Source organism: Somniosus microcephalus, chromosome 22, assembly GCF_052327205.1.
Source record: "Somniosus microcephalus isolate GS21.2 chromosome 22, FLI_Smic_1.0, whole genome shotgun sequence".
Taxonomy (NCBI): domain Eukaryota; kingdom Metazoa; phylum Chordata; class Chondrichthyes; order Squaliformes; family Somniosidae; genus Somniosus; species Somniosus microcephalus.
Genome location: NC_141008.1, coordinates 48,269,684 through 48,294,072, shown reverse-complemented (window position 1 = coordinate 48,294,072; position 24,389 = coordinate 48,269,684). Strand labels below are relative to the sequence as shown.

Here is a 24,389-nt window from a genome sequence, read left to right as displayed (position 1 = left end):
GGTTGGGATTGGGATGCCCTTGTCCCTGTTCCCGGTGGTGCAGTGCTGACGTTGGGGTTGGGTTGGCTGCTCCTGTCCCTGATGTTGGGTTGGATGCCCCTGTCACGTCCCTGGGGTTGGTTTGATGGCTCCTGTCCCTGATGTTGGGGTTGGGGTGTCCCTGATTCCCTGGTGTTGGGATGTCCCTGGTTCTCTGATGTTGGGGTTGGGATGTCCCTGGTTCCCTGGTCTTGACCCTGGTGTTGGGATGCCCTTGTCCCTGTCCCCGGTGCTGCAGTGTCTGATGCTGGGCTGGGCTGTCCCAGGGTGATGTCATGCTTTGTGTGCGAACTCTGGTGCTGATGCGAGGCGAGGACCGGCCGGCGAGAAACTGCCAGCTGCGGGCCGGGCTCCGCAGGTTGTCGGGGGCGGTGCGGCGCTGCCTGTCCCTCGGCTTGGACATGCTGTCGGTGCCGGAGCCGGAGCGGAGCCGCCCGCGGTCCCCGAGCCCGGGCTCCGAGTCCACGGCAGCCTGCCAGCGGGCGATGCCGGCGCTGCGATCCGCCCTCCGAGCTCTCCGAGCGGCCGGCAGCGAGCAGGAGCAGCGGGGGCAAGTGGCCGAGCTCTACCGGCTGGTGGAAGAGGCCTGGGCGCTCCCGGGTCTGGGCAGGGAGGTGGCCACCGCCCTCTGCCACCAGGTCCGGCTGGAAGGAGCCTTGGACCAGCTCCTGGAGATGCTCCGCAGCGCAGACTTGGCCAGCAGATACCAGGCAGCCAAACTGTTGGAGCAGATCCTGATTGCAGAGAACAGGTGACAGGAGCAAGAGGGCCGAGCCAGCAGGAGACAGGGGGCATCTAATACTGAGTGGCTGCTTGCCCAGGCTGGAGAGGCACTGGAGAGGCTGCAGAGAAGGTTTAGAAGGACAATACCAGAAATGCGAGGGTGCATATATCAGGAAAGGATGAACAGGCTGGGTCTCTTTTCTCTTGAAAAAAGAAGGCTGAGGGGTGACCTAATAGGAGGTCTTGAAAATTATGAAAGGTTTTGATAGAGTGGATAGAGAGAATGTTTCCACTTGTGGGGAAGAGCAGAACTAGAGATCATCATCAATATAAGATAGTCACCAAGAAATCCAATAGGGAATTCAGAAGAAACTTCTTTACCCAGAGAGTGGTGAGAATGTGGAACTCGCTACCACAGGGAGTGGTTGAGGCGAATAGTATAGATACATTTAAGGGGAGGCTAGACAAGCATATGAGGGAGAAGGGAATCGAGGGTTACGCTGATAGATTTAGATGAGGAAAGACGGGAGGAGGCTCGAGTGGAGCATAAACGCCGGCATGGACTGGTTGGGCCGAGTGGCCTGTTTCTATGTAATCAAGGGGAACCCAAGCCAGCTCCCAGCTTGGCAAAGACGATGGTACCGGGAACTTGCCATATTCTTGCTTGGCTGTGGTCATCACCTGGGCAGTGTCGCCTAAAATGGGCATTGGGACCATCGGTGAGGCAATACAGGGAGGGTACAGATAAGTGCCCTCAACTCCTCATCTCCAGAGCATCAGTCAGGGGTTGAGCAGCAGGACTGTCTGATTAAAGGATTCGATAGGGTCGATCGGGAGAGAAGCGATTTCCTCTGGTGGGGGGAGTCCAGAACAAGGGGGCAGAACCTTAAAATTAGAGCCAGGCCGTTCAGGGGTGATGTCAGGAAGCACTTCTTCACACAAAGGGTGGTGGAAATCTGGAACTCTCGCCCCCAAAAAGCTGAGACTGGGGGTCAATTGAAAATGTCAAAACTGAGATTAATAGATTTTTGTTGGGTAAGGGTATTAAGAGTTTCAGAACTAGGGTGGGTTGATGGAGTTAAGATTCAGATCAGCCATGATCTCACTGAATGGCAGAACAGGCTCGAGGGGCTGAATGGCTTCCTCCTGTCCCTGTGCCAGGGAGGCAGGATGGAGAATCGGAAAGGGGGAGTCACGGCTGGGTGGCCTCCGGCATCTGTGGGTGGTGGATTGTAGGGGCCATTGGCACGGTCTACATCGGAGGGAGGGGGAGGAGATATAATTACAGGGAGACAAAATAGGGGAATTAATCTGGGGGAGAGTCGAACCCGCCCCACCTCCTGGAACGGGGAATGAAAGGGAAGCAGTGGTAGTGTGCTTTAACCCTTACCCGCCCAGCGGGAATCGGGCAGTGAACAATGAGCTCGCAACGCGACTCTTCCGCATCACTCCCAATTTTAACCCTCAGAGTTTTGCAGGCGGATGAGGTGGTCGCCTAAAGCAGGTGGGGGCCTCATGCACTTACGCATTTCGGGGCGGGTCACCGAGCTCACTCAAGGAGATTGGCCACTTGGATGAGGTAGAGAGAAAACTGGAGAGAAAGTTAAAAATAATTCACGTTAAAAGGGAACCATTGAATCTTGATCTAGTTTGATAACCGGAACAGGCCTCCCTGACTGATTGAGATTGAACGCTGTGATTGGTCAATACCTCCATTATGGTTGGATCTGCGATTACCCGGATGGGAGAGGGTGAACTAGATGGAAGTTGGCCTGTTTTCATCCAGGAGTTCCTATGTTCCAAACTCATTCTTTCCCAGAACCTCAAAACTGTGGAACTCGGGTTACGGACAAAAAGCGGGGTGTGGGGCAAAGCACAACCGCTCTTTCAGAAGGAGGCCGAATAGCCTCCTTCTGTGCTGTAAGTTTCTCTGAATTCTATGAACTCCTCACCTCCCTCAGTCTCCTCTCCCTCCTACAATCAGCAGGAATTTAAATGCTGAACTTGGCCAAACCAAGCCAATAATCTCTGATTTATCTCAGCTCCCGTCTTGTGTTTCTGAACCTTGGTGGTGTCCCACAGCCTGGGCCTCAGCCTGGGCTACACCATAAAATAAACCAACAGCAGCTCTGTGAAGGAACAGGGACAGAAGCTGGAGGAAATTGGCATGGAGAAAGAGCAAGAAAGAAAGGAGGGAAGGAAGAAAGAAAGAAAGAAAGAAAGAAGCAAAAGAAATACGGAAAGAAGGAAGGAAGGAAAGAAAGAAAAGGAAAGGTAACAAATGAGCGTGAGAAATAGCAAAAAAGAGGAGAAAGATGTGATTAGTCAACTACTCCATTATGGTTGTATCTGTGACTACCAGGCTGGTACAAGGTGAGCGAGATGGACCTGGGTCTCTTTGTTTAGTGATTCCTGTGTTGTTCCTCACTGCTTGATTCATTCCCTGACTGATGTTTTTTAGTATGCTGTGATTTATCTCCTCGCAGGGACCGACTAGCTCGCACGGGTCTCAGAGTGATTCTGGACCTGGCCAAGGATCGCGATGATGCTCAGCTGGCGAGGGTTGTCTCGGGGATCCTGCAGCACATGTTCAAACATACGGAGGAGACCTCCTACCTGCTCATCACCAACGGGGGACTGGACTCTGTCCTGTACTGGTGCCGCAGCAACGATTCCACCATCCTGCGGCACTGCGCCGTGGCGCTTGCCAACTGCGCCATGCACGGCGGGAACGCCAATCAGCGGCTCATGATCGAGAAGAATGCCGCTGATTGGCTCTTCCCCTTGGCCTTCTCCAAGGATGAGCTGGTCCGATTCCACGCCTGCCTGGCCATCACTGTCCTGGCAACCAACAAGGAGATCGAGAAGGATGTGGAGAAGTCGGGGACCTTGGACCTGGTGGAACCTTTCATAGCTTCCCTTCACCCGGAGGAGTTTGCACGCAATTGGCTGGACAGCACGGACAACTCGCAGGGACGCACGGCCGATGACCTCCAGCGCCTGGTGCAGCTGTTGGACAGCTCCAGGCTCGAGGCCCAGTGCATCGCGGCTTTCTACCTGTGTGTAGAGGCAGGCATCAAATCCAGGCAGAGAAAAACACAGGTACCGACCGAGAGACCGAGTGTGGGGAGAGCGCGGAGGGAAGGGGGAGAGGAGAGATAAATAGAGGAAGGGAGAGAGAAAGCAGAGGGAGGGAGGGAGAAAGGAGGAGTGAGGGGGAGGGATGGAGAAATGGGAGAAAGAGGGAGGAGAGCTGGAGGGAAAGGAAAAGGGGAGGGAGAGATCAAAAAAAGGTGAGTGAGAAATGGGAGTGAGAGGAAACTAGGAGGGGCAGAGCACGAGAGGGGAAAGAGCGGGAGACAGACAGAGGGGTGAGAGGGAGATTGGGAAGAGAGAATGAAAGATAGTGCGAAAGTAAGAGAGTGGACAGAGTAAGAGAAAGGAGGATAGAGAGTGAGGGAAAGTGATGGGGAGAGAAAGGATAAGAAAATCGTGGGAAAGGGAGGAGAAGAGGGAAATACAGGGAGAAAGTGAGAGTGAGATTGAAAAGATAGAAGAGGCGGGAATGAGAGTCGAGTGTGGCTGTGATGGAGAGAGGGGGCCGGAGGTCAGAGACGGGAGCAGGATTGAAAACGTGAATTGTGTCTGAGAGAAGATCTCAGGGGTTGATGTGACCATCGCACTCCCCAATATTATAGCCCCAATTTCCTGCTCGCTGTTGGGACCGAGAATCACCCGTAAAACAGCTCTCCTTGTGTTAAGAGCCGTGGGGATTCCTCCACTGTCCCACCCCGAGTTGGATGGGATGGCGGGAAAGATTGGGCAGTGAGGTCCGACCTCAATATCCCTCCATCCCTCTGCAAGCTAATGCTAGTGGGGGTGCAGGGTCTGGATTCCGGGCTCTCTTCCCCACCCATCTGCCCCCCTGTTCTTGCCGGTCCACGTAATGGCGCGGATACACGGGAGAGTGTCTGAGGTCTTCACTGGGTCACTCCTCGTTCCCCACTCTCCTCCTCCTCCTCCAGTCGATGACTCCTCATTCCCCACTCCCTCTCCTCCTCCTCCTCCTCCTCCTCCTCCTCCACCCGGTCACTCCTTGTTCCCAATCCCTCCTCCTCCTCCTCCTCCGCCGACACTCGGTCACTCCTTGTTCCCCACTCCCTCTCCTCCTCCTCCAGCCGATGACTCCTCATTCCCCACTCCCTCCTCCTCCTGCTCCTCCTCCGACACTCGGTCACTCCTCATTCCCCACTCCCTCCTCCTCCTCCTCTGACACTCGGTCACTCCTCATTCCCCACTCCCTCCTCCTCTTCCTCCTCCTCCTCCGACACTCGGTCACTCCTTGTTCCCCACTCCCTCCTCCTCCTCCTCCAGTTGATGACTCCTCATTCCCCACTCCCTCCTCCTCCTCCTCCTCCTCCTCCTCCTCCGACACTCGGTCACTCCTTGTTCCCCACTCCCTCCTCCTCCAACACTCGGTCACTCCTTGTTCCCCACTCCCTCCTCCTCCAACACTCGGTCACTCCTTGTTCCCCACTCCCTCCTCCTCCTCCTCCAGTTGATGACTCCTCATTCCCCACTCCCTCCTCCTCCTCCTCCTCCTCCTACACTCGGTCACTCTGTTCCCCACTCCCTCCTCCTCCAACACTCGGTCACTCCTTGTTCCCCACTCCCTCCTCCTCCAACACTCGGTCACTCCTTGTTCCCCACTCCCTCCTCCTCCTCCAGTTGATGACTCCTCATTCCCCACTCCCTCCTCCTCCTCCAGTTGATGACTCCTCATTCCCCACTCCCTCTCCTCCTCCGACACTCGGTCACTCCTCGTTCCCCACTCCCTCTCCTCCTCTGACACTCGGTCACTCCTCGTTCCACACTCCCTCTCCTCCTCCGACACTCGGTCACTCCTCGTTCCCCACTCCCTCTCCTCCTCTGACACTCGGTCACTCCTCGTTCCACACTCCCTCTCCTCCTCCGACACTCGGTCACTCCTCATTCCCCACTCCCTCTCCTCCTCCGACACTCGGTCACTCCTTGTTCCCCACTCCCTCCTCCTCCGACACTCGGTCACTCCTCATTCCCCACTTCCTCTCCTCCTCCGACACTCGGTCACTCCTCATTCCCCACTTCCTCTCATCCTCCGACACTCAGTCACTCCTCGTTCCCCACTCTCTCTCTGGGGGCCACCGTTCCCTGCCATGGTGCGTTGGGTCACAGCATGGCTGGGTAGGAGAGGGATAGACTGCGAAGCCCGCCATTCTGGGGGTACCTTAGCAGTAAGAATGTTCCTGGTATGTTTCAGATATTCCATGAGATCGGAGCCACGCAGAGCCTGAAGAGATTGGTCAGTTACTCAGGCAACACCACCGTCTCCAGCCTTGCCAAGAAAGCCCTGCACCTGATGGGGGAGGAGATCCCTCGGCGACTCTCTCCCGCCGTCCCAAACTGGAAACCTGCCGAGGTCCAAACGTGGCTGCAGCAGATTGGATTCATTGTCTACTGCGAGAGGTTTTCGGTGAGCAGAGCTGCCTCCTGCATCGCTGCCGGTCCAGGGAACACCAACGCAGACTGGAAGGGCCGAATGGCCTGTGTCTGCCATGTCATTTTTACGTAATTCAGTCTGTGTCAGGTTTAGGAGGGCAGGGCGGGAGAGTCTGAGCGGACAATCAGTCTGGGGCGAGAGGCAGCTGCTGAACTGTTTGGAACTGAACGGGTTAAAATCAAAGGCGTAAAACTGTTCATAAAGCAAAGTACTAATACACACACACACACAGGCACACACACAGGCACACACACACAGAGACACACACACAGACACACACACACACAGAGACACAGACACACACAGAGACACACATACACACAGAGACACAGACACACATACACACAGAGACACACATACACACAGAGACACACACACAGACACACACACAGACACACATACACACAGAGACACACATACACACAGAGACACACACACAGACACACACAGAGACACACATACACACAGAGACACACACACAGACACACACAGAGACACACATACACACAGAGACACAGACACACATACACACAGAGACACACACACAGACACACACAGAGACACACATACACACAGAGACACAGACACACATACACACAGAGACACACATACACACAGGTATACGCACACACACCCTCAAAGATAGATACAGACACACAAAGACAAGTGCTCTTGTATCTGTGTGTCTCAGTGTGTGGGTCTGTTTATTTGTGTGTCGGCAAATTTCAGGCTGATATCAGGAAATTCTTCTTCACACGAAGAGTGATCGACTTTTAGAATAAATGTCCAGATAGAGGAGTGGAAACAAAAAAACTGGAATCAATTACGAAATATTTGGAAGCTAAAGGGGGGGATGTTAGGGCGTCTCTGGATGTAATCATTAAGATAGGATGAATGGCCATTCCCGTTCATAATTATCTTGTGATCTTGTATACGTGGGTGTCTGTGTCTGTGCCTGTGTCTGTGTGTGTGTCTGTGTCTGTGTCTCTGTGTCTGTGTGTGTGTCTATGTGTGTGTGTGTGTCTGTGTGTGTCTCTGTGTGTGTGTCTGTGTCTATGTGTGTGTGTGTGTCTGTCTGTGTGTGTGTCTGTGTCTATGTGTGTGTGTGTGTCTGTGTGTGTGTGTGTCTGTGTCCGTGTGTATCTGTTAACCTGCTCCTGTAAACTATAACGATATTTCTGTATCTGCCAGGACCTGCAGGTTGATGGAGATCTCCTGCTGATGATTTCGGATTCGGAATTACGGGAAGATTTGGGAATATTTCCCAGCATCACTCGGAGAAGGTGCGAGAACATTATTTTCTCTCATTTATACTACATCCCATGGTGACACTTTGAAGGGACAATATAGAGCGAGCTTTACTCTGTATCTAACCCGTGCTGTACCTGCCCTGGGAGTGTTTGATGGGACAGTGTAGAGGGGGCTTTACTCTATATCTAACCCGTGCTGTACCTGCCCTGGGAGTGTTTGATGGGACAGTGTAGAGGGAGCTTTACTCTGTATCTAACCCGTGCTGTACCTGCCCTGGGAGTGTTTGATGGGACAGTGTAGAGGGAGCTTTACTCTATATCTAAACCGTGCTGTACCTGCCCTGGGAGTGTTTGATGGGACAGTGTAGAGGGAGCTTTACTCTGTATCTAACCCGTGCTGTACCTGCTCTGGGAGTGTTTGATGGGACCGTGTAGAGGGAGCTTTACTCTGTATCTAACACGTGCTGTACCTGCCCTGGGAGTGTTTGATGGGACAGTGTAGCGGGAGCTTTACTCTATATCTAACCCGTGCTGTACCTGCCCTGGGAGTGTTTGATGGGACAGTGTAGAGGGAGCTTTACTCTGTATCTAACCCGTGCTGTACCTGCCCTGGGAGTGTTTGATGGGACAGTGTAGAGGGAGCTTTACTCTATATCTAACCCGTGCTGTACCTGCCCTGGGAGTGTTTGATGGGACAGTGTAGAGGGAGCTTTACTCTGTATCTAACCCGTGCTGTACCTGCCCTGGGAGTGTTTGATGGGACAGTGTAGAGGGGGCTTTACTCTATATCTAACCCGTGCTGTACCTGCCCTGGGAGTGTTTGATGGGACAGTGTAGAGGGAGCTTTACTCTGTATCTAACCCGTGCTGTACCTGCCCTGGGAGTGTTTGATGGGACAGTGTAGAGGGAGCTTTACTCTATATCTAAACCGTGCTGTACCTGCCCTGGGAGTGTTTGATGGGACAGTGTAGAGGGAGCTTTACTCTGTATCTAACCCGTGCTGTACCTGCTCTGGGAGTGTTTGATGGGACCGTGTAGAGGGAGCTTTACTCTGTATCTAACACGTGCTGTACCTGCCCTGGGAGTGTTTGATGGGACAGTGTAGCGGGAGCTTTACTCTATATCTAACCCGTGCTGTACCTGCCCTGGGAGTGTTTGATGGGACAGTGTAGAGGGAGCTTTACTCTGTATCTAACCCGTGCTGTACCTGCCCTGGGAGTGTTTGATGGGACAGTGTAGAGGGAGCTTTACTCTATATCTAACCCGTGCTGTACCTGCCCTGGGAGAGTTTGATGGGACAGTGTAGAGGGAGATTTACTCTGTATCTGACCTGTGCTGCACCTGCCCTGGGAGTGTTTGATGGGACTGCATAGAGGGAGATTTACTCTGTATCTAACTCGTGCTGTACATGCCCTGGGAGTGTTTGATGGGACAGTGTAGAGGGCGCTTTACTCTGTATCTGACCCGTGCTCTACTCACCCTGGGAGTTGTTGATGGGACAGTGTAGAGGGATGTTTGATGGGACAGTGTGGAGCTTTACTCTGTATTTAACCCGCGCTGTACCTGCTCTGGGAGCGTTTGATGGGATAGTGTAGAGGGAGCTTTACTCTGTATCTAACCCGTGCTGTACCTGCCCTGGGAGTGTTTGAAGGGACAGTGTAGAGGGAGATTTACTCTGTATGTAACCTATGCTGTACCTGCCCTGGGAGTGTTTGATGGGACAGTGTAGAGGGAGCTTTACTCTGTATCTAACCCGTGCTGTACCTGCCCTGGGAGTGTTTGATGCGACAGTGTAGAGGGAGATTTGCTCTATATCTAACCCATGCTGTACCTGCCCTGGGAGTGTTTGATGGGACAGTGTAGAGGGAGTTTAACTCTGTATCTAACCCGTGCTGTACCTGCCCTGGGAGTGATGACGGGGCAGTGTAGAGGGAGCTTTACTCTGTATCTAACCCGTGCTGTACCTGTCCTGGGAGTGTTTGATGGGACAGTGTAGAGGGAGCTTTACTCTGTATCTAACCCGTGCTGTGCCTGCCCTGGGAGTGTTTGATGGGACAGTGTAGAGGGAGTTTAACTCTGTATCTAACCCGTGCTGTACCTGCCCTGGGAGTGTTTGACGGGACAGTGTAGAGGGAGCTTTACTCTGTATCTAACCCGTGCTGTACTTGCCCTGGGAGTGTTTGATGAGACAGTGTGGAGCTTTACTCTGTATTTAACTCGTGCTGTACCTGCTCTGGGAGCGTTTGATGGGATAGTGTAGAGGGAGCTTTACTCTGTATCTAACCCGTGCTGTACCTGCCCTGGGAGTGTTTGAAGGGACAGTGTAGAGGGAGCTTTACTCTGTATGTAACCTATGCTGTACTCGCCCTGAAAGTGTGTGATGGGACAGTGTAGAGGGAGCTTTACTCTGTATCGAACCCGTGCTGTGCCTGCCCAAGGAGTGTTTGATGGGACAGTGTAGAGGGAGCTTTACTCTGCATCTAACCTGGGCTGTACCTGCCCTGGGAGTGTTTGATGCGACAGTGTAGAGGGAGCTTTGCTCTATATCGAACCCATGCTGTACCTGCCCTGGGAGTGTTTGATGCGACAGTGTAGAGGGAGCTTTACTCTGTATCTAACCCGTGCTGTACCTGCCCTGGGAGTGTTTGACGGGACAGTGCAGAGGGAGCTTTACTCTGTATCTAACCCGTGCTGTACCTGTCCTGGGAGTGTTTGATGGGACAGTGTAGAGGGAGCTTTACTCTGTATCTAACCCGTGCTGTACCTGCCATGGGAGTGTTTGATGGGACAGTGTAGAGGGAGCTTTACTCTGTATCTAACCCGTGCTGTACCTGTCCTGGGAGTGTTTGATGGGACAGTGTAGAGGGAGCTTTACACTGTATCTAACCCGTGCTGTACCTGCCCTGGGAGTGTTTGATGGGACAGTGTAGAGGGAGCTTTACTCTGTATCTAACCCGTGCTGTACCTGCCCTGGGAGTGTTTGATGGGACAGTGTAGAGGGAGCTTTACTCTATATCTAACCCGTGCTGTACCTGCCCTGGGAGTGTTTGATGGGACAGTGTAGAGGGAGATTTACTCTGTATCTGACCTGTGCTGCACCTGCCCTGGGAGTGTTTGATGGGACTGCATAGAGGGAGATTTACTCTGTATCTAACTCGTGCTGTACATGCCCTGGGAGTGTTTGATGGGACAGTGTAGAGGGCGCTTTACTCTGTATCTGACCCGTGCTCTACTCACCCTGGGAGTTGTTGATGGGACAGTGTAGAGGGATGTTTGATGGGACAGTGTGGAGCTTTACTCTGTATTTAACCCGCGCTGTACCTGCTCTGGGAGCGTTTGATGGGATAGTGTAGAGGGAGCTTTACTCTGTATCTAACCCGTGCTGTACCTGCCCTGGGAGTGTTTGAAGGGACAGTGTAGAGGGAGATTTACTCTGTATGTAACCTATGCTGTACCTGCCCTGGGAGTGTTTGATGGGACAGTGTAGAGGGAGCTTTACTCTGTATCTAACCCGTGCTGTACCTGCCCTGGGAGTGTTTGATGCGACAGTGTAGAGGGAGATTTGCTCTATATCTAACCCATGCTGTACCTGCCCTGGGAGTGTTTGATGGGACAGTGTAGAGGGAGTTTAACTCTGTATCTAACCCGTGCTGTACCTGCCCTGGGAGTGATGACGGGGCAGTGTAGAGGGAGCTTTACTCTGTATCTAACCCGTGCTGTACCTGTCCTGGGAGTGTTTGATGGGACAGTGTAGAGGGAGCTTTACTCTGTATCTAACCCGTGCTGTGCCTGCCCTGGGAGTGTTTGATGGGACAGTGTAGAGGGAGTTTAACTCTGTATCTAACCCGTGCTGTACCTGCCCTGGGAGTGTTTGACGGGACAGTGTAGAGGGAGCTTTACTCTGTATCTAACCCGTGCTGTACTTGCCCTGGGAGTGTTTGATGAGACAGTGTGGAGCTTTACTCTGTATTTAACTCGTGCTGTACCTGCTCTGGGAGCGTTTGATGGGATAGTGTAGAGGGAGCTTTACTCTGTATCTAACCCGTGCTGTACCTGCCCTGGGAGTGTTTGAAGGGACAGTGTAGAGGGAGCTTTACTCTGTATGTAACCTATGCTGTACTCGCCCTGGGAGTGTGTGATGGGACAGTGTCGAGGGAGCTTTACTCTGTATCGAACCCGTGCTGTGCCTGCCCAAGGAGTGTTTGATGGGACAGTGTAGAGGGAGCTTTATTCTGTATCTAACCTGTGCTGTACCTGCCCTGGGAGTGTTTGATGCGACAGTGTAGAGGGAGCTTTGCTCTATATCGAACCCATGCTGTACCTGCCCTGGGAGTGTTTGATGCGACAGTGTAGAGGGAGCTTTACTCTGTATCTAACCCGTGCTGTACCTGCCCTGGGAGTGTTTGACGGGACAGTGCAGAGGGAGCTTTACTCTGTATCTAACCCGTGCTGTACCTGCCCTGGGAGTGTTTGATGGGACAGTGTAGAGGGAGCTTTACTCTGTATCTAACCCGTGCTGTACCTGCCCTGGGAGCGTTTGTTGGGACAGTGTAGAGGGAGCTTTACTCTGTATCTAACCCGTGCTGTACCTGCCCTGGGAGCGTTTGTTGGGACAGTGTAGAGGGAGCTTTACTCTGTATCTAACCCGTGCTGTACCTGCCCTGGGAGTGTTTGATGGGACAGTGTAGAGGGAGCTTTACTCTGTATCTAACCCATGCTGTACCTGCCCTGGGAGTGTTTGATGCGACAGTGTAGAGGGAGCTTTGCTCTATATCTAACCCATGCTGTAACTGCCCTGGGAGTGTTTGATGGGACAGTGTAGAGGGAGCTTTACTCTGTATCTAACCCGTGCTGTACCTGCCCTGGGAGTTGTTGATGGGACAGTGTAGAGGGATGTTTGATGGGACAGTGTGGAGCTTTACTCTGTATTTAACCCGCGCTGTACCTGCTCTGGGAGCGTTTGATGGGATAGTGTAGAGGGAGCTTTACTCTGTATCTAACCCGTGCTGTACCTGCCCTGGGAGTGTTTGAAGGGACAGTGTAGAGGGAGATTTACTCTGTATGTAACCTATGCTGTACCTGCCCTGGGAGTGTTTGATGGGACAGTGTAGAGGGAGCTTTACTCTGTATCTAACCCGTGCTGTACCTGCCCTGGGAGTGTTTGATGCGACAGTGTAGAGGGAGATTTGCTCTATATCTAACCCATGCTGTACCTGCCCTGGGAGTGTTTGATGGGACAGTGTAGAGGGAGCTTTACTCTGTATCTAACCCGTGCTGTACCTGTCCTGGGAGTGTTTGATGGGACAGTGTAGAGGGAGCTTTACTCTGTATCTAACCCGTGCTGTGCCTGCCCTGGGAGTGTTTGATGGGACAGTGTAGAGGGAGTTTAACGCTGTATCTAACCCGTGCTGTACCTGCCCTGGGAGTGTTTGACGGGACAGTGTAGAGGGAGCTTTACTCTGTATCTAACCCGTGCTGTACTTGCCCTGGGAGTGTTTGATGAGACAGTGTGGAGCTTTACTCTGTATCTAACCCGTGCTGTACCTGCCCTGGGAGTGTTTGAAGGGACAGTGTAGAGGGAGCTTTACTCTGTATCTAACCCGTGCTGTACCTGCCCTGGGAGTGTTTGATGGGACAGTGTAGAGGGAGCTTTACTCTATATCTAACCCGTGCTGTACCTGCCCTGGGAGTGTTTGATGGGACAGTGTAGAGGGAGATTTACTCTGTATCTGACCTGTGCTGCACCTGCCCTGGGAGTGTTTGATGGGACTGCATAGAGGGAGATTTACTCTGTATCTAACTCGTGCTGTACATGCCCTGGGAGTGTTTGATGGGACAGTGTAGAGGGCGCTTTACTCTGTATCTGACCCGTGCTCTACTCACCCTGGGAGTTGTTGATGGGACAGTGTAGAGGGATGTTTGATGGGACAGTGTGGAGCTTTACTCTGTATTTAACCCGCGCTGTACCTGCTCTGGGAGCGTTTGATGGGATAGTGTAGAGGGAGCTTTACTCTGTATCTAACCCGTGCTGTACCTGCCCTGGGAGTGTTTGAAGAGACAGTGTAGAGGGAGATTTACTCTGTATGTAACCTATGCTGTACCTGCCCTGGGAGTGTTTGATGGGACAGTGTAGAGGGAGCTTTACTCTGTATCTAACCCGTGCTGTACCTGCCCTGGGAGTGTTTGATGCGACAGTGTAGAGGGAGATTTGCTCTATATCTAACCCATGCTGTACCTGCCCTGGGAGTGTTTGATGGGACAGTGTAGAGGGAGTTTAACTCTGTATCTAACCCGTGCTGTACCTGCCCTGGGAGTGATGACGGGGCAGTGTAGAGGGAGCTTTACTCTGTATCTAACCCGTGCTGTACCTGTCCTGGGAGTGTTTGATGGGACAGTGTAGAGGGAGCTTTACTCTGTATCTAACCCGTGCTGTGCCTGCCCTGGGAGTGTTTGATGGGACAGTGTAGAGGGAGTTTAACTCTGTATCTAACCCGTGCTGTACCTGCCCTGGGAGTGTTTGACGGGACAGTGTAGAGGGAGCTTTACTCTGTATCTAACCCGTGCTGTACTTGCCCTGGGAGTGTTTGATGGGACAGTGTAGAGGGAGCTTTACTCTGTATCTAACCCATGCTGTACCTGCCCTGGGAGTGTTTGATGCGACAGTGTAGAGGGAGCTTTGCTCTATATCTAACCCATGCTGTAACTGCCCTGGGAGTGTTTGATGGGACAGTGTAGAGGGAGCTTTACTCTGTATCTAACCCGTGCTGTACCTGCCCTGGGAGTTGTTGATGGGACAGTGTAGAGGGATGTTTGATGGGACAGTGTGGAGCTTTACTCTGTATTTAACCCGCGCTGTACCTGCTCTGGGAGCGTTTGATGGGATAGTGTAGAGGGAGCTTTACTCTGTATCTAACCCGTGCTGTACCTGCCCTGGGAGTGTTTGAAGGGACAGTGTAGAGGGAGATTTACTCTGTATGTAACCTATGCTGTACCTGCCCTGGGAGTGTTTGATGGGACAGTGTAGAGGGAGCTTTACTCTGTATCTAACCCGTGCTGTACCTGCCCTGGGAGTGTTTGATGCGACAGTGTAGAGGGAGATTTGCTCTATATCTAACCCATGCTGTACCTGCCCTGGGAGTGTTTGATGGGACAGTGTAGAGGGAGCTTTACTCTGTATCTAACCCGTGCTGTACCTGTCCTGGGAGTGTTTGATGGGACAGTGTAGAGGGAGCTTTACTCTGTATCTAACCCGTGCTGTGCCTGCCCTGGGAGTGTTTGATGGGACAGTGTAGAGGGAGTTTAACGCTGTATCTAACCCGTGCTGTACCTGCCCTGGGAGTGTTTGACGGGACAGTGTAGAGGGAGCTTTACTCTGTATCTAACCCGTGCTGTACTTGCCCTGGGAGTGTTTGATGAGACAGTGTGGAGCTTTACTCTGTATCTAACCCGTGCTGTACCTGCCCTGGGAGTGTTTGAAGGGACAGTGTAGAGGGAGCTTTACTCTGTATCTAACCCGTGCTGTACCTGCCCTGGGAGTGTTTGATGGGACAGTGTAGAGGGAGCTTTACTCTATATCTAACCCGTGCTGTACCTGCCCTGGGAGTGTTTGATGGGACAGTGTAGAGGGAGATTTACTCTGTATCTGACCTGTGCTGCACCTGCCCTGGGAGTGTTTGATGGGACTGCATAGAGGGAGATTTACTCTGTATCTAACTCGTGCTGTACATGCCCTGGGAGTGTTTGATGGGACAGTGTAGAGGGCGCTTTACTCTGTATCTGACCCGTGCTCTACTCACCCTGGGAGTTGTTGATGGGACAGTGTAGAGGGATGTTTGATGGGACAGTGTGGAGCTTTACTCTGTATTTAACCCGCGCTGTACCTGCTCTGGGAGCGTTTGATGGGATAGTGTAGAGGGAGCTTTACTCTGTATCTAACCCGTGCTGTACCTGCCCTGGGAGTGTTTGAAGAGACAGTGTAGAGGGAGATTTACTCTGTATGTAACCTATGCTGTACCTGCCCTGGGAGTGTTTGATGGGACAGTGTAGAGGGAGCTTTACTCTGTATCTAACCCGTGCTGTACCTGCCCTGGGAGTGTTTGATGCGACAGTGTAGAGGGAGATTTGCTCTATATCTAACCCATGCTGTACCTGCCCTGGGAGTGTTTGATGGGACAGTGTAGAGGGAGTTTAACTCTGTATCTAACCCGTGCTGTACCTGCCCTGGGAGTGATGACGGGGCAGTGTAGAGGGAGCTTTACTCTGTATCTAACCCGTGCTGTACCTGTCCTGGGAGTGTTTGATGGGACAGTGTAGAGGGAGCTTTACTCTGTATCTAACCCGTGCTGTGCCTGCCCTGGGAGTGTTTGATGGGACAGTGTAGAGGGAGCTTTACTCTGTATCTAACCCGTGCTGTACCTGCCCTGGGAGTGTTTGATGGGACAGTGTAGAGGGAGCTTTACTCTGTATCTAACCCATGCTGTACCTGTCCTGGGAGTGTTTGATGCGACAGTGTAGAGGGAGCTTTGCTCTATATCTAACCCATGCTGTAACTGCCCTGGGAGTGTTTGATGGGACAGTGTAGAGGGAGCTTTACTCTGTATCTAACCCGTGCTGTACCTGCCCTGGGAGTGTTTGACGGGACAGTGTAGAGGGAGCTTTACTCTGTATCTAACCCGTGCTGTACCTGTCCTGGAAGTGTTTGATGGGACAGTGTAGAGGGAGCTTTACTCTGTATCTAACCCGTGCTGTACCTGCCATGGGAGTGTTTGATGGGACAGTGTAGAGGGAGCTTTACTCTGTATCTAACCCGTGCTGTACCTGTCCTGGGAGTGTTTGATGGGACAGTGTAGAGGGAGCTTTACTCTGCATCTAACCCGTGCTGTACCTGCCCTGGGAGTGTTTGATGGGACAGTGTAGAGGGAGCTTTACTCTGTATCTAACCCGTGCTGTACCTGCCCTGGGAGTGTTTGATGAGACAGTGTAGAGGGAGCTTTACTCTGTATCTAACCCGTGCTGTACCTACCCTGGGAGTGTTTGACGGGACAGTGTAGAGGGAGCTTTACTCTGTATCTAACCCGTGCTGTACCTGCCCTGGGAGTGTTTGAAGGGACAGTGTAGAGGGAGCTTTACTCTGTATGTAACCTATGCTGTACCTGCCCTGGGAGTGTGTGATGGGACAGTGTAGAGGGAGCTTTACTCTGTATCGAACCCGTGCTGTGCCTGCCCCAAGAGTGTTTGATGGGACAGTGTAGAGGGAGCTTTACTCTGTATCTAACCCGTGCTGTACCTGTCCTGGGAGTGTTTGATGAGACAGTGTGGAGCTTTACTCTGTATTTAACTCGTGCTGTACCTGCTCTGGGAGCGTTTGATGGGATAGTGTAGAGGGAGCTTTACTCTGTATCTAACCCGTGCTGTACCTGCCCTGGGAGTGTTTGAAGGGACAGTGTAGAGGGAGCTTTACTCTGTATGTAACCTATGCTGTACTCGCCCTGGGAGTGTGTGATGGGACAGTGTAGAGGGAGCTTTACTCTGTATCGAACCCGTGCTATGCCTGCCCAAGGAGTGTTTGATGGGACAGTGTAGAGGGAGCTTTATTCTGTATCTAACCTGTGCTGTACCTGCCCTGGGAGTGTTTGATGCGACAGTGTAGAGGGAGCTTTGCTCTATATCGAACCCATGCTGTACCTGCCCTGGGAGTGTTTGATGCGACAGTGTAGAGGGAGCTTTACTCTGTATCTAACCCGTGCTGTACCTGCCCTGGGAGTGTTTGACGGGACAGTGCAGAGGGAGCTTTACTCTGTATCTAACCCGTGCTGTACCTGTCCTGGGAGTGTTTGATGGGACAGTGTAGAGGGAGCTTTACTCTGTATCTAACCCGTGCTGTACCTGCCATGGGAGTGTTTGATGGGACAGTGTAGAGGGAGCTTTACTCTGTATCTAACCCGTGCTGTACCTGTCCTGGGAGTGTTTGATGGGACAGTGTAGAGGGAGCTTTACTCTGTATCTAACCCGTGCTGTACCTGCCCTGGGAGTGTTTGATGGGACAGTGTAGAGGGAGCTTTACTCTGTATCTAACCCGTGCTGTACCTGCCCTGGGAGTGTTTGATGAGACAGTGTAGAGGGAGCTTTACTCTGTATCTAACCCGTGCTGTGCCTGCCCTGGGAGTGTTTGACAGGACAGGGTCGAGTGAGCTTAACTCTGTATCTAACCCGTGCTGTACCTGTCCTGGGAGTGTTTGATGGGACAGTGTAGAGGGAGCTTTACTCTGTATCTAACCCGTGCTGTACCTGCCCTGGGAGTGTTTGATGAGACAGTGTGGAGCTTTACTCTGTATTTAACCCGTGGTGTACCTGCTCTGGGAGCGTTTGATGGGATAGTGTAGAGGGAGCTTTACTCTGTATCTAACCCGTGCTGTACCTGCCCTGGGAGTGTTTGAAGGGACAGTGTAGAGGGAGCTTTACGCTGTATCTAATCCGTGCTGTACCTGGCCTGGGAGTGTTTGATGGGACAGTGTAGGGAGTGCTTTACTCTGTATCTAACCCGTGCTGTACCTGCCCTGGGAGTGTTTGATGCGACAGTGTAGAGGGAGCTTTACTCTGTATCTGATCCATGCTGTATCTGCCCTGGGAGTGTTTGATGGGACAGTGTAGAGGGAGCTTTACTCTGTATCTAACCCATGCTGTACCTGCCCTGTGAGTGTTTGATGCGACAGTGTAGAGGGAGCTTTGCTCTATATCTAACCCATGCTGTAACTGCCCTGGGAGTGTTTGATGGGACAGTGTAGAGGGAGCTTTACTCTGTATCTAACCCGTGCTGTACCTGCCCTGGGAGTTGTTGATGGGACAGTGTAGAGGGATGTTTGATGGGACAGTGTGGAGCTTTACTCTGTATTTAACCCGCGCTGTACCTGCTCTGGGAGCGTTTGATGGGATAGTGTAGAGGGAGCTTTACTCTGTATCTAACCCGTGCTGTACCTGCCCTGGGAGTGTTTGAAGGGACAGTGTAGAGGGAGATTTACTCTGTATGTAACCTATGCTGTACCTGCCCTGGGAGTGTTTGATGGGACAGTGTAGAGGGAGCTTTACTCTGTATCTAACCCGTGCTGTACCTGCCCTGGGAGTGTTTGATGCGACAGTGTAGAGGGAGATTTGCTCTATATCTAACCCATGCTGTACCTGCCCTGGGAGTGTTTGATGGGACAGTGTAGAGGGAGCTTTACTCTGTATCTAACCCGTGCTGTACCTGTCCTGGGAGTGTTTGATGGGACAGTGTAGAGGGAGCTTTACTCTGTATCTAACCCGTGCTGTGCCTGCCCTGGGAGTGTTTGATGGGACAGTGTAGAGGGAGTTTAACGCTGTATCTAACCCGTGCTGTACCTGCCCTGGGAGTGTTTGACGGGACAGTGTAGAGGGAGCTTTACTCTGTATCTAACCCGTGCTGTACTTGCCCTGGGAGTGTTTGATGAGACAGTGTGGAGCTTTACTCTGTATCTAACCCGTGCTGTACCTGCCCTGGGAGTGTTTGAAGGGACAGTGTAGAGGGAGCTTTACTCTGTATCTAACCCGTGCTGTACCTGCCCTGGGAGTGTTTGATGGGACAGTGTAGAGGGAGCTTTACTCTATATCTAACCCGTGCTGTACCTGCCCTGGGAGTGTTTGATGGGACAGTGTAGAGGGAGATTTACTCTGTATCTGACCTGTGCTGCACCTGCCCTGGGAGTGTTTGATGGGACTGCATAGAGGGAGATTTACTCTGTATCTAACTCGTGCTGTACATGCCCTGGGAGTGTTTGATGGGACAGTGTAGAGGGCGCTTTACTCTGTATCTGACCCGTGCTCTACTCACCCTGGGAGTTGTTGATGGGACAGTGTAGAGGGATGTTTGATGGGACAGTGTGGAGCTTTACTCTGTATTTAACCCGCGCTGTACCTGCTCTGGGAGCGTTTGATGGGATAGTGTAGAGGGAGCTTTACTCTGTATCTAACCCGTGCTGTACCTGCCCTGGGAGTGTTTGAAGGGACAGTGTAGAGGGAGATTTACTCTGTATGTAACCTATGCTGTACCTGCCCTGGGAGTGTTTGATGGGACAGTGTAGAGGGAGCTTTACTCTGTATCTAACCCGTGCTGTACCTGCCCTGGGAGTGTTTGATGCGACAGTGTAGAGGGAGATTTGCTCTATATCTAACCCATGCTGTACCTGCCCTGGGAGTGTTTGATGGGACAGTGTAGAGGGAGTTTAACTCTGTATCTAACCCGTGCTGTACCTGCCCTGGGAGTGATGACGGGGCAGTGTACAGGGAGCTTTACTCTGTATCTAACCCGTGCTGTACCTGTCCTGGGAGTGTTTGATGGGACAGTGTAGAGGGAGCTTTACTCTGTATCTAACCCGTGCTGTGCCTGCCCTGGGAGTGTTTGATGGGACAGTGTAGAGGGAGTTTAACTCTGTATCTAACCCGTGCTGTACCTGCCCTGGGAGTGTTTGACGGGACAGTGTAGAGGGAGCTTTACTCTGTATCTAACCCGTGCTGTACTTGCCCTGGGAGTGTTTGATGAGACAGTGTGGAGCTTTACTCTGTATTTAACTCGTGCTGTACCTGCTCTGGGAGCGTTTGATGGGATAGTGTAGAGGGAGCTTTACTCTGTATCTAACCCGTGCTGTACCTGCCCTGGGAGTGTTTGAAGGGACAGTGTAGAGGGAGCTTTACTCTGTATGTAACCTATGCTGTACTCGCCCTGGGAGTGTGTGATGGGACAGTGTAGAGGGAGCTTTACTCTGTATCGAACCCGTGCTGTGCCTGCCCAAGGAGTGTTTGATGGGACAGTGTAGAGGGAGCTTTATTCTGTATCTAACCTGTGCTGTACCTGCCCTGGGAGTGTTTGATGCGACAGTGTAGAGGGAGCTTTGCTCTATATCGAACCCATGCTGTACCTGCCCTGGGAGTGTTTGATGCGACAGTGTAGAGGGAGCTTTACTCTGTATCTAACCCGTGCTGTACCTGCCCTGGGAGTGTTTGACGGGACAGTGCAGAGGGAGCTTTACTCTGTATCTAACCCGTGCTGTACCTGTCCTGGGAGTGTTTGATGGGACAGTGTAGAGGGAGCTTTACTCTGTATCTAACCCGTGCTGTACCTGCCATGGGAGTGTTTGATGGGACAGTGTAGAGGGAGCTTTACTCTGTATCTAACCCGTGCTGTACCTGTCCTGGGAGTGTTTGATGGGACAGTGTAGAGGGAGCTTTACTCTGTATCTAACCCGTGCTGTACCTGCCCTGGGAGTGTTTGATGGGACAGTGTAGAGGGAGCTTTACTCTGTATCTAACCCGTGCTGTACCTGCCCTGGGAGTGTTTGATGAGACAGTGTAGAGGGAGCTTTACTCTGTATCTAACCCGTGCTGTGCCTGCCCTGGGAGTGTTTGACAGGACAGGGTCGAGTGAGCTTAACTCTGTATCTAACCCGTGCTGTACCTGTCCTGGGAGTGTTTGATGGGACAGTGTAGAGGGAGCTTTACTCTGTATCTAACCCGTGCTGTACCTGCCCTGGGAGTGTTTGATGAGACAGTGTGGAGCTTTACTCTGTATTTAACCCGTGGTGTACCTGCTCTGGGAGCGTTTGATGGGATAGTGTAGAGGGAGCTTTACTCTGTATCTAACCCGTGCTGTACCTGCCCTAGGGAGTGTTTGAAGGGACAGTGTAGAGGGAGCTTTACGCTGTATCTAATCCGTGCTGTACCTGGCCTGGGAGTGTTTGATGGGACAGTGTAGGGAGTGCTTTACTCTGTATCTAACCCGTGCTGTACCTGCCCTGGGAGTGTTTGATGCGACAGTGTAGAGGGAGCTTTACTCTGTATCTGATCCATGCTGTATCTGCCCTGGGAGTGTTTGATGGGACAGTGTAGAGGGAGCTTTACTCTGTATCTAACCCGTGCTGTACCTGCCCTGGGAGTGTTTGATGGGACAGTGTAGAGGGAGCTTTACTCTGTATCTAACCCGTGCTGTACCTGCCCTGGGAGCGTTTGTTGGGACAGTGTAGAGGGAGCTTTACTCTGTATCTAACCCGTGCTGTACCTGCCCTGGGAGCGTTTGTTGGGACAGTGTAGAGGGAGCTTTACTCTGTATCTAACCCGTGCTGTACCTGCCCTGGGAGTGTTTGATGGGACAGTGTAGAGGGAGCTTTACTCTGTATCTAACCCATGCTGTACCTGCCCTGGGAGTGTTTGATGCGACAGTGTAGAGGGAGCTTTGCTCTATATCTAACCCATGCTGTAACTGCCCTGGGAGTGTTTGATGGGACAGTGTAGAGGGAGCTTTACTCTGTATCTAACCCGTGCTGTACCTGCCCTGGGAGTGTTTGACGGGACAGTGTAGAGGGAGCTTTACTCTGTATCTAACCCGTGCTGTACCTGTCCTGGAAGTGTTTGATGGGACAGTGTAGAGGGAGCTTTACTCTGTATCTAACCCGTGCTGTACCTGCCATGGGAGTGTTTGATGGGACAGTGTAGAGGGAGCTTTACTCTGTATCTAACCCGTGCTGTACCTGTCCTGGGAGTGTTTGATGGGACAGTGTAGAGGGAGCTTTACTCTGCATCTAACCCGTGCTGTACCTGCCCTGGGAGTGTTTGATGGGACAGTGTAGAGGGAGCTTTACTCTGTATCTAACCCGTGCTGTACCTGCCCTGGGAGTGTTTGATGAGACAGTGTAGAGGGAGCTTTACTCTGTATCTAACCCGTGCTGTACCTACCCTGGGAGTGTTTGACGGGACAGTGTAGAGGGAGCTTTACTCTGTATCTAACCCGTGCTGTACCTGCCCTGGGAGTGTTTGAAGGGACAGTGTAGAGGGAGCTTTACTCTGTATGTAACCTATGCTGTACCTGCCCTGGGAGTGTGTGATGGGACAGTGTAGAGGGAGCTTTACTCTGTATCGAACCCGTGCTGTGCCTGCCCCAAGAGTGTTTGATGGGACAGTGTAGAGGGAGCTTTACTCTGTATCTAACCCGTGCTGTACCTGTCCTGGGAGTGTTTGATGAGACAGTGTGGAGCTTTACTCTGTATTTAACTCGTGCTGTACCTGCTCTGGGAGCGTTTGATGGGATAGTGTAGAGGGAGCTTTACTCTGTATCTAACCCGTGCTGTACCTGCCCTGGGAGTGTTTGAAGGGACAGTGTAGAGGGAGCTTTACTCTGTATGTAACCTATGCTGTACTCGCCCTGGGAGTGTGTGATGGGACAGTGTAGAGGGAGCTTTACTCTGTATCGAACCCGTGCTATGCCTGCCCAAGGAGTGTTTGATGGGACAGTGTAGAGGGAGCTTTATTCTGTATCTAACCTGTGCTGTACCTGCCCTGGGAGTGTTTGATGCGACAGTGTAGAGGGAGCTTTGCTCTATATCGAACCCATGCTGTACCTGCCCTGGGAGTGTTTGATGCGACAGTGTAGAGGGAGCTTTACTCTGTATCTAACCCGTGCTGTACCTGCCCTGGGAGTGTTTGACGGGACAGTGCAGAGGGAGCTTTACTCTGTATCTAACCCGTGCTGTACCTGTCCTGGGAGTGTTTGATGGGACAGTGTAGAGGGAGCTTTACTCTGTATCTAACCCGTGCTGTACCTGCCATGGGAGTGTTTGATGGGACAGTGTAGAGGGAGCTTTACTCTGTATCTAACCCGTGCTGTACCTGTCCTGGGAGTGTTTGATGGGACAGTGTAGAGGGAGCTTTACTCTGTATCTAACCCGTGCTGTACCTGCCCTGGGAGTGTTTGATGGGACAGTGTAGAGGGAGCTTTACTCTGTATCTAACCCGTGCTGTGCCTGCCCTGGGAGTGTTTGACAGGACAGGGTCGAGTGAGCTTAACTCTGTATCTAACCCGTGCTGTACCTGTCCTGGGAGTGTTTGATGGGACAGTGTAGAGGGAGCTTTACTCTGTATCTAACCCGTGCTGTACCTGCCCTGGGAGTGTTTGATGAGACAGTGTGGAGCTTTACTCTGTATTTAACCCGTGGTGTACCTGCTCTGGGAGCGTTTGATGGGATAGTGTAGAGGGAGCTTTACTCTGTATCTAACCCGTGCTGTACCTGCCCTGGGAGTGTTTGAAGGGACAGTGTAGAGGGAGCTTTACGCTGTATCTAATCCGTGCTGTACCTGGCCTGGGAGTGTTTGATGGGACAGTGTAGGGAGTGCTTTACTCTGTATCTAACCCGTGCTGTACCTGCCCTGGGAGTGTTTGATGCGACAGTGTAGAGGGAGCTTTACTCTGTATCTGATCCATGCTGTATCTGCCCTGGGAGTGTTTGATGGGACAGCGTAGAGGGAGCTTTACTCTGTATCTAACCCGTGCTGTACCTGCCCTGGGAGTGTTTGATGGGACAGTGTAGAGGGAGCTTTACTCTGTATCTAACCCGTGCTGTACCTGCCCTGGGAGCGTTTGTTGGGACAGTGTAGAGGGAGCTTTACTCTGTATCTAACCCGTGCTGTACCTGCCCTGGGAGCGTTTGTTGGGACAGTGTAGAGGGAGCTTTACTCTGTATCTAACCCGTGCTGTACCTGCCCTGGGAGTGTTTGATGGGACAGTGTAGAGGGAGCTTTACTCTGTATCTAACCCATGCTGTACCTGCCCTGGGAGTGTTTGATGCGACAGTGTAGAGGGAGCTTTGCTCTATATCTAACCCATGCTGTAACTGCCCTGGGAGTGTTTGATGGGACAGTGTAGAGGGAGCTTTACTCTGTATCTAACCCGTGCTGTACCTGCCCTGGGAGTGTTTGACGGGACAGTGTAGAGGGAGCTTTACTCTGTATCTAACCCGTGCTGTACCTGTCCTGGAAGTGTTTGATGGGACAGTGTAGAG

General features: G+C 52.2%; 1 protein-coding gene across 1 annotated transcript in view; it reads left to right on the top strand.

Annotated features, from left to right (window-relative positions):
• Positions 1–338: 338 nt before the first annotated feature.
• sarm1 (sterile alpha and TIR motif containing 1) overlaps positions 339–24,389 on the top strand; it is an 84,541-nt gene continuing 60,490 nt past the window's right edge. The window contains exons 1-4 of the mRNA XM_085964664.1: positions 339–790; positions 3,249–3,864; positions 6,062–6,274; positions 7,493–7,584. Of these exons, the coding sequence (XP_085820790.1) occupies positions 342–790; positions 3,249–3,864; positions 6,062–6,274; positions 7,493–7,584 (1,370 nt within the window). The 5' untranslated portion in view covers positions 339–341. The remainder of the gene's footprint in view (positions 791–3,248; positions 3,865–6,061; positions 6,275–7,492; positions 7,585–24,389) is intronic.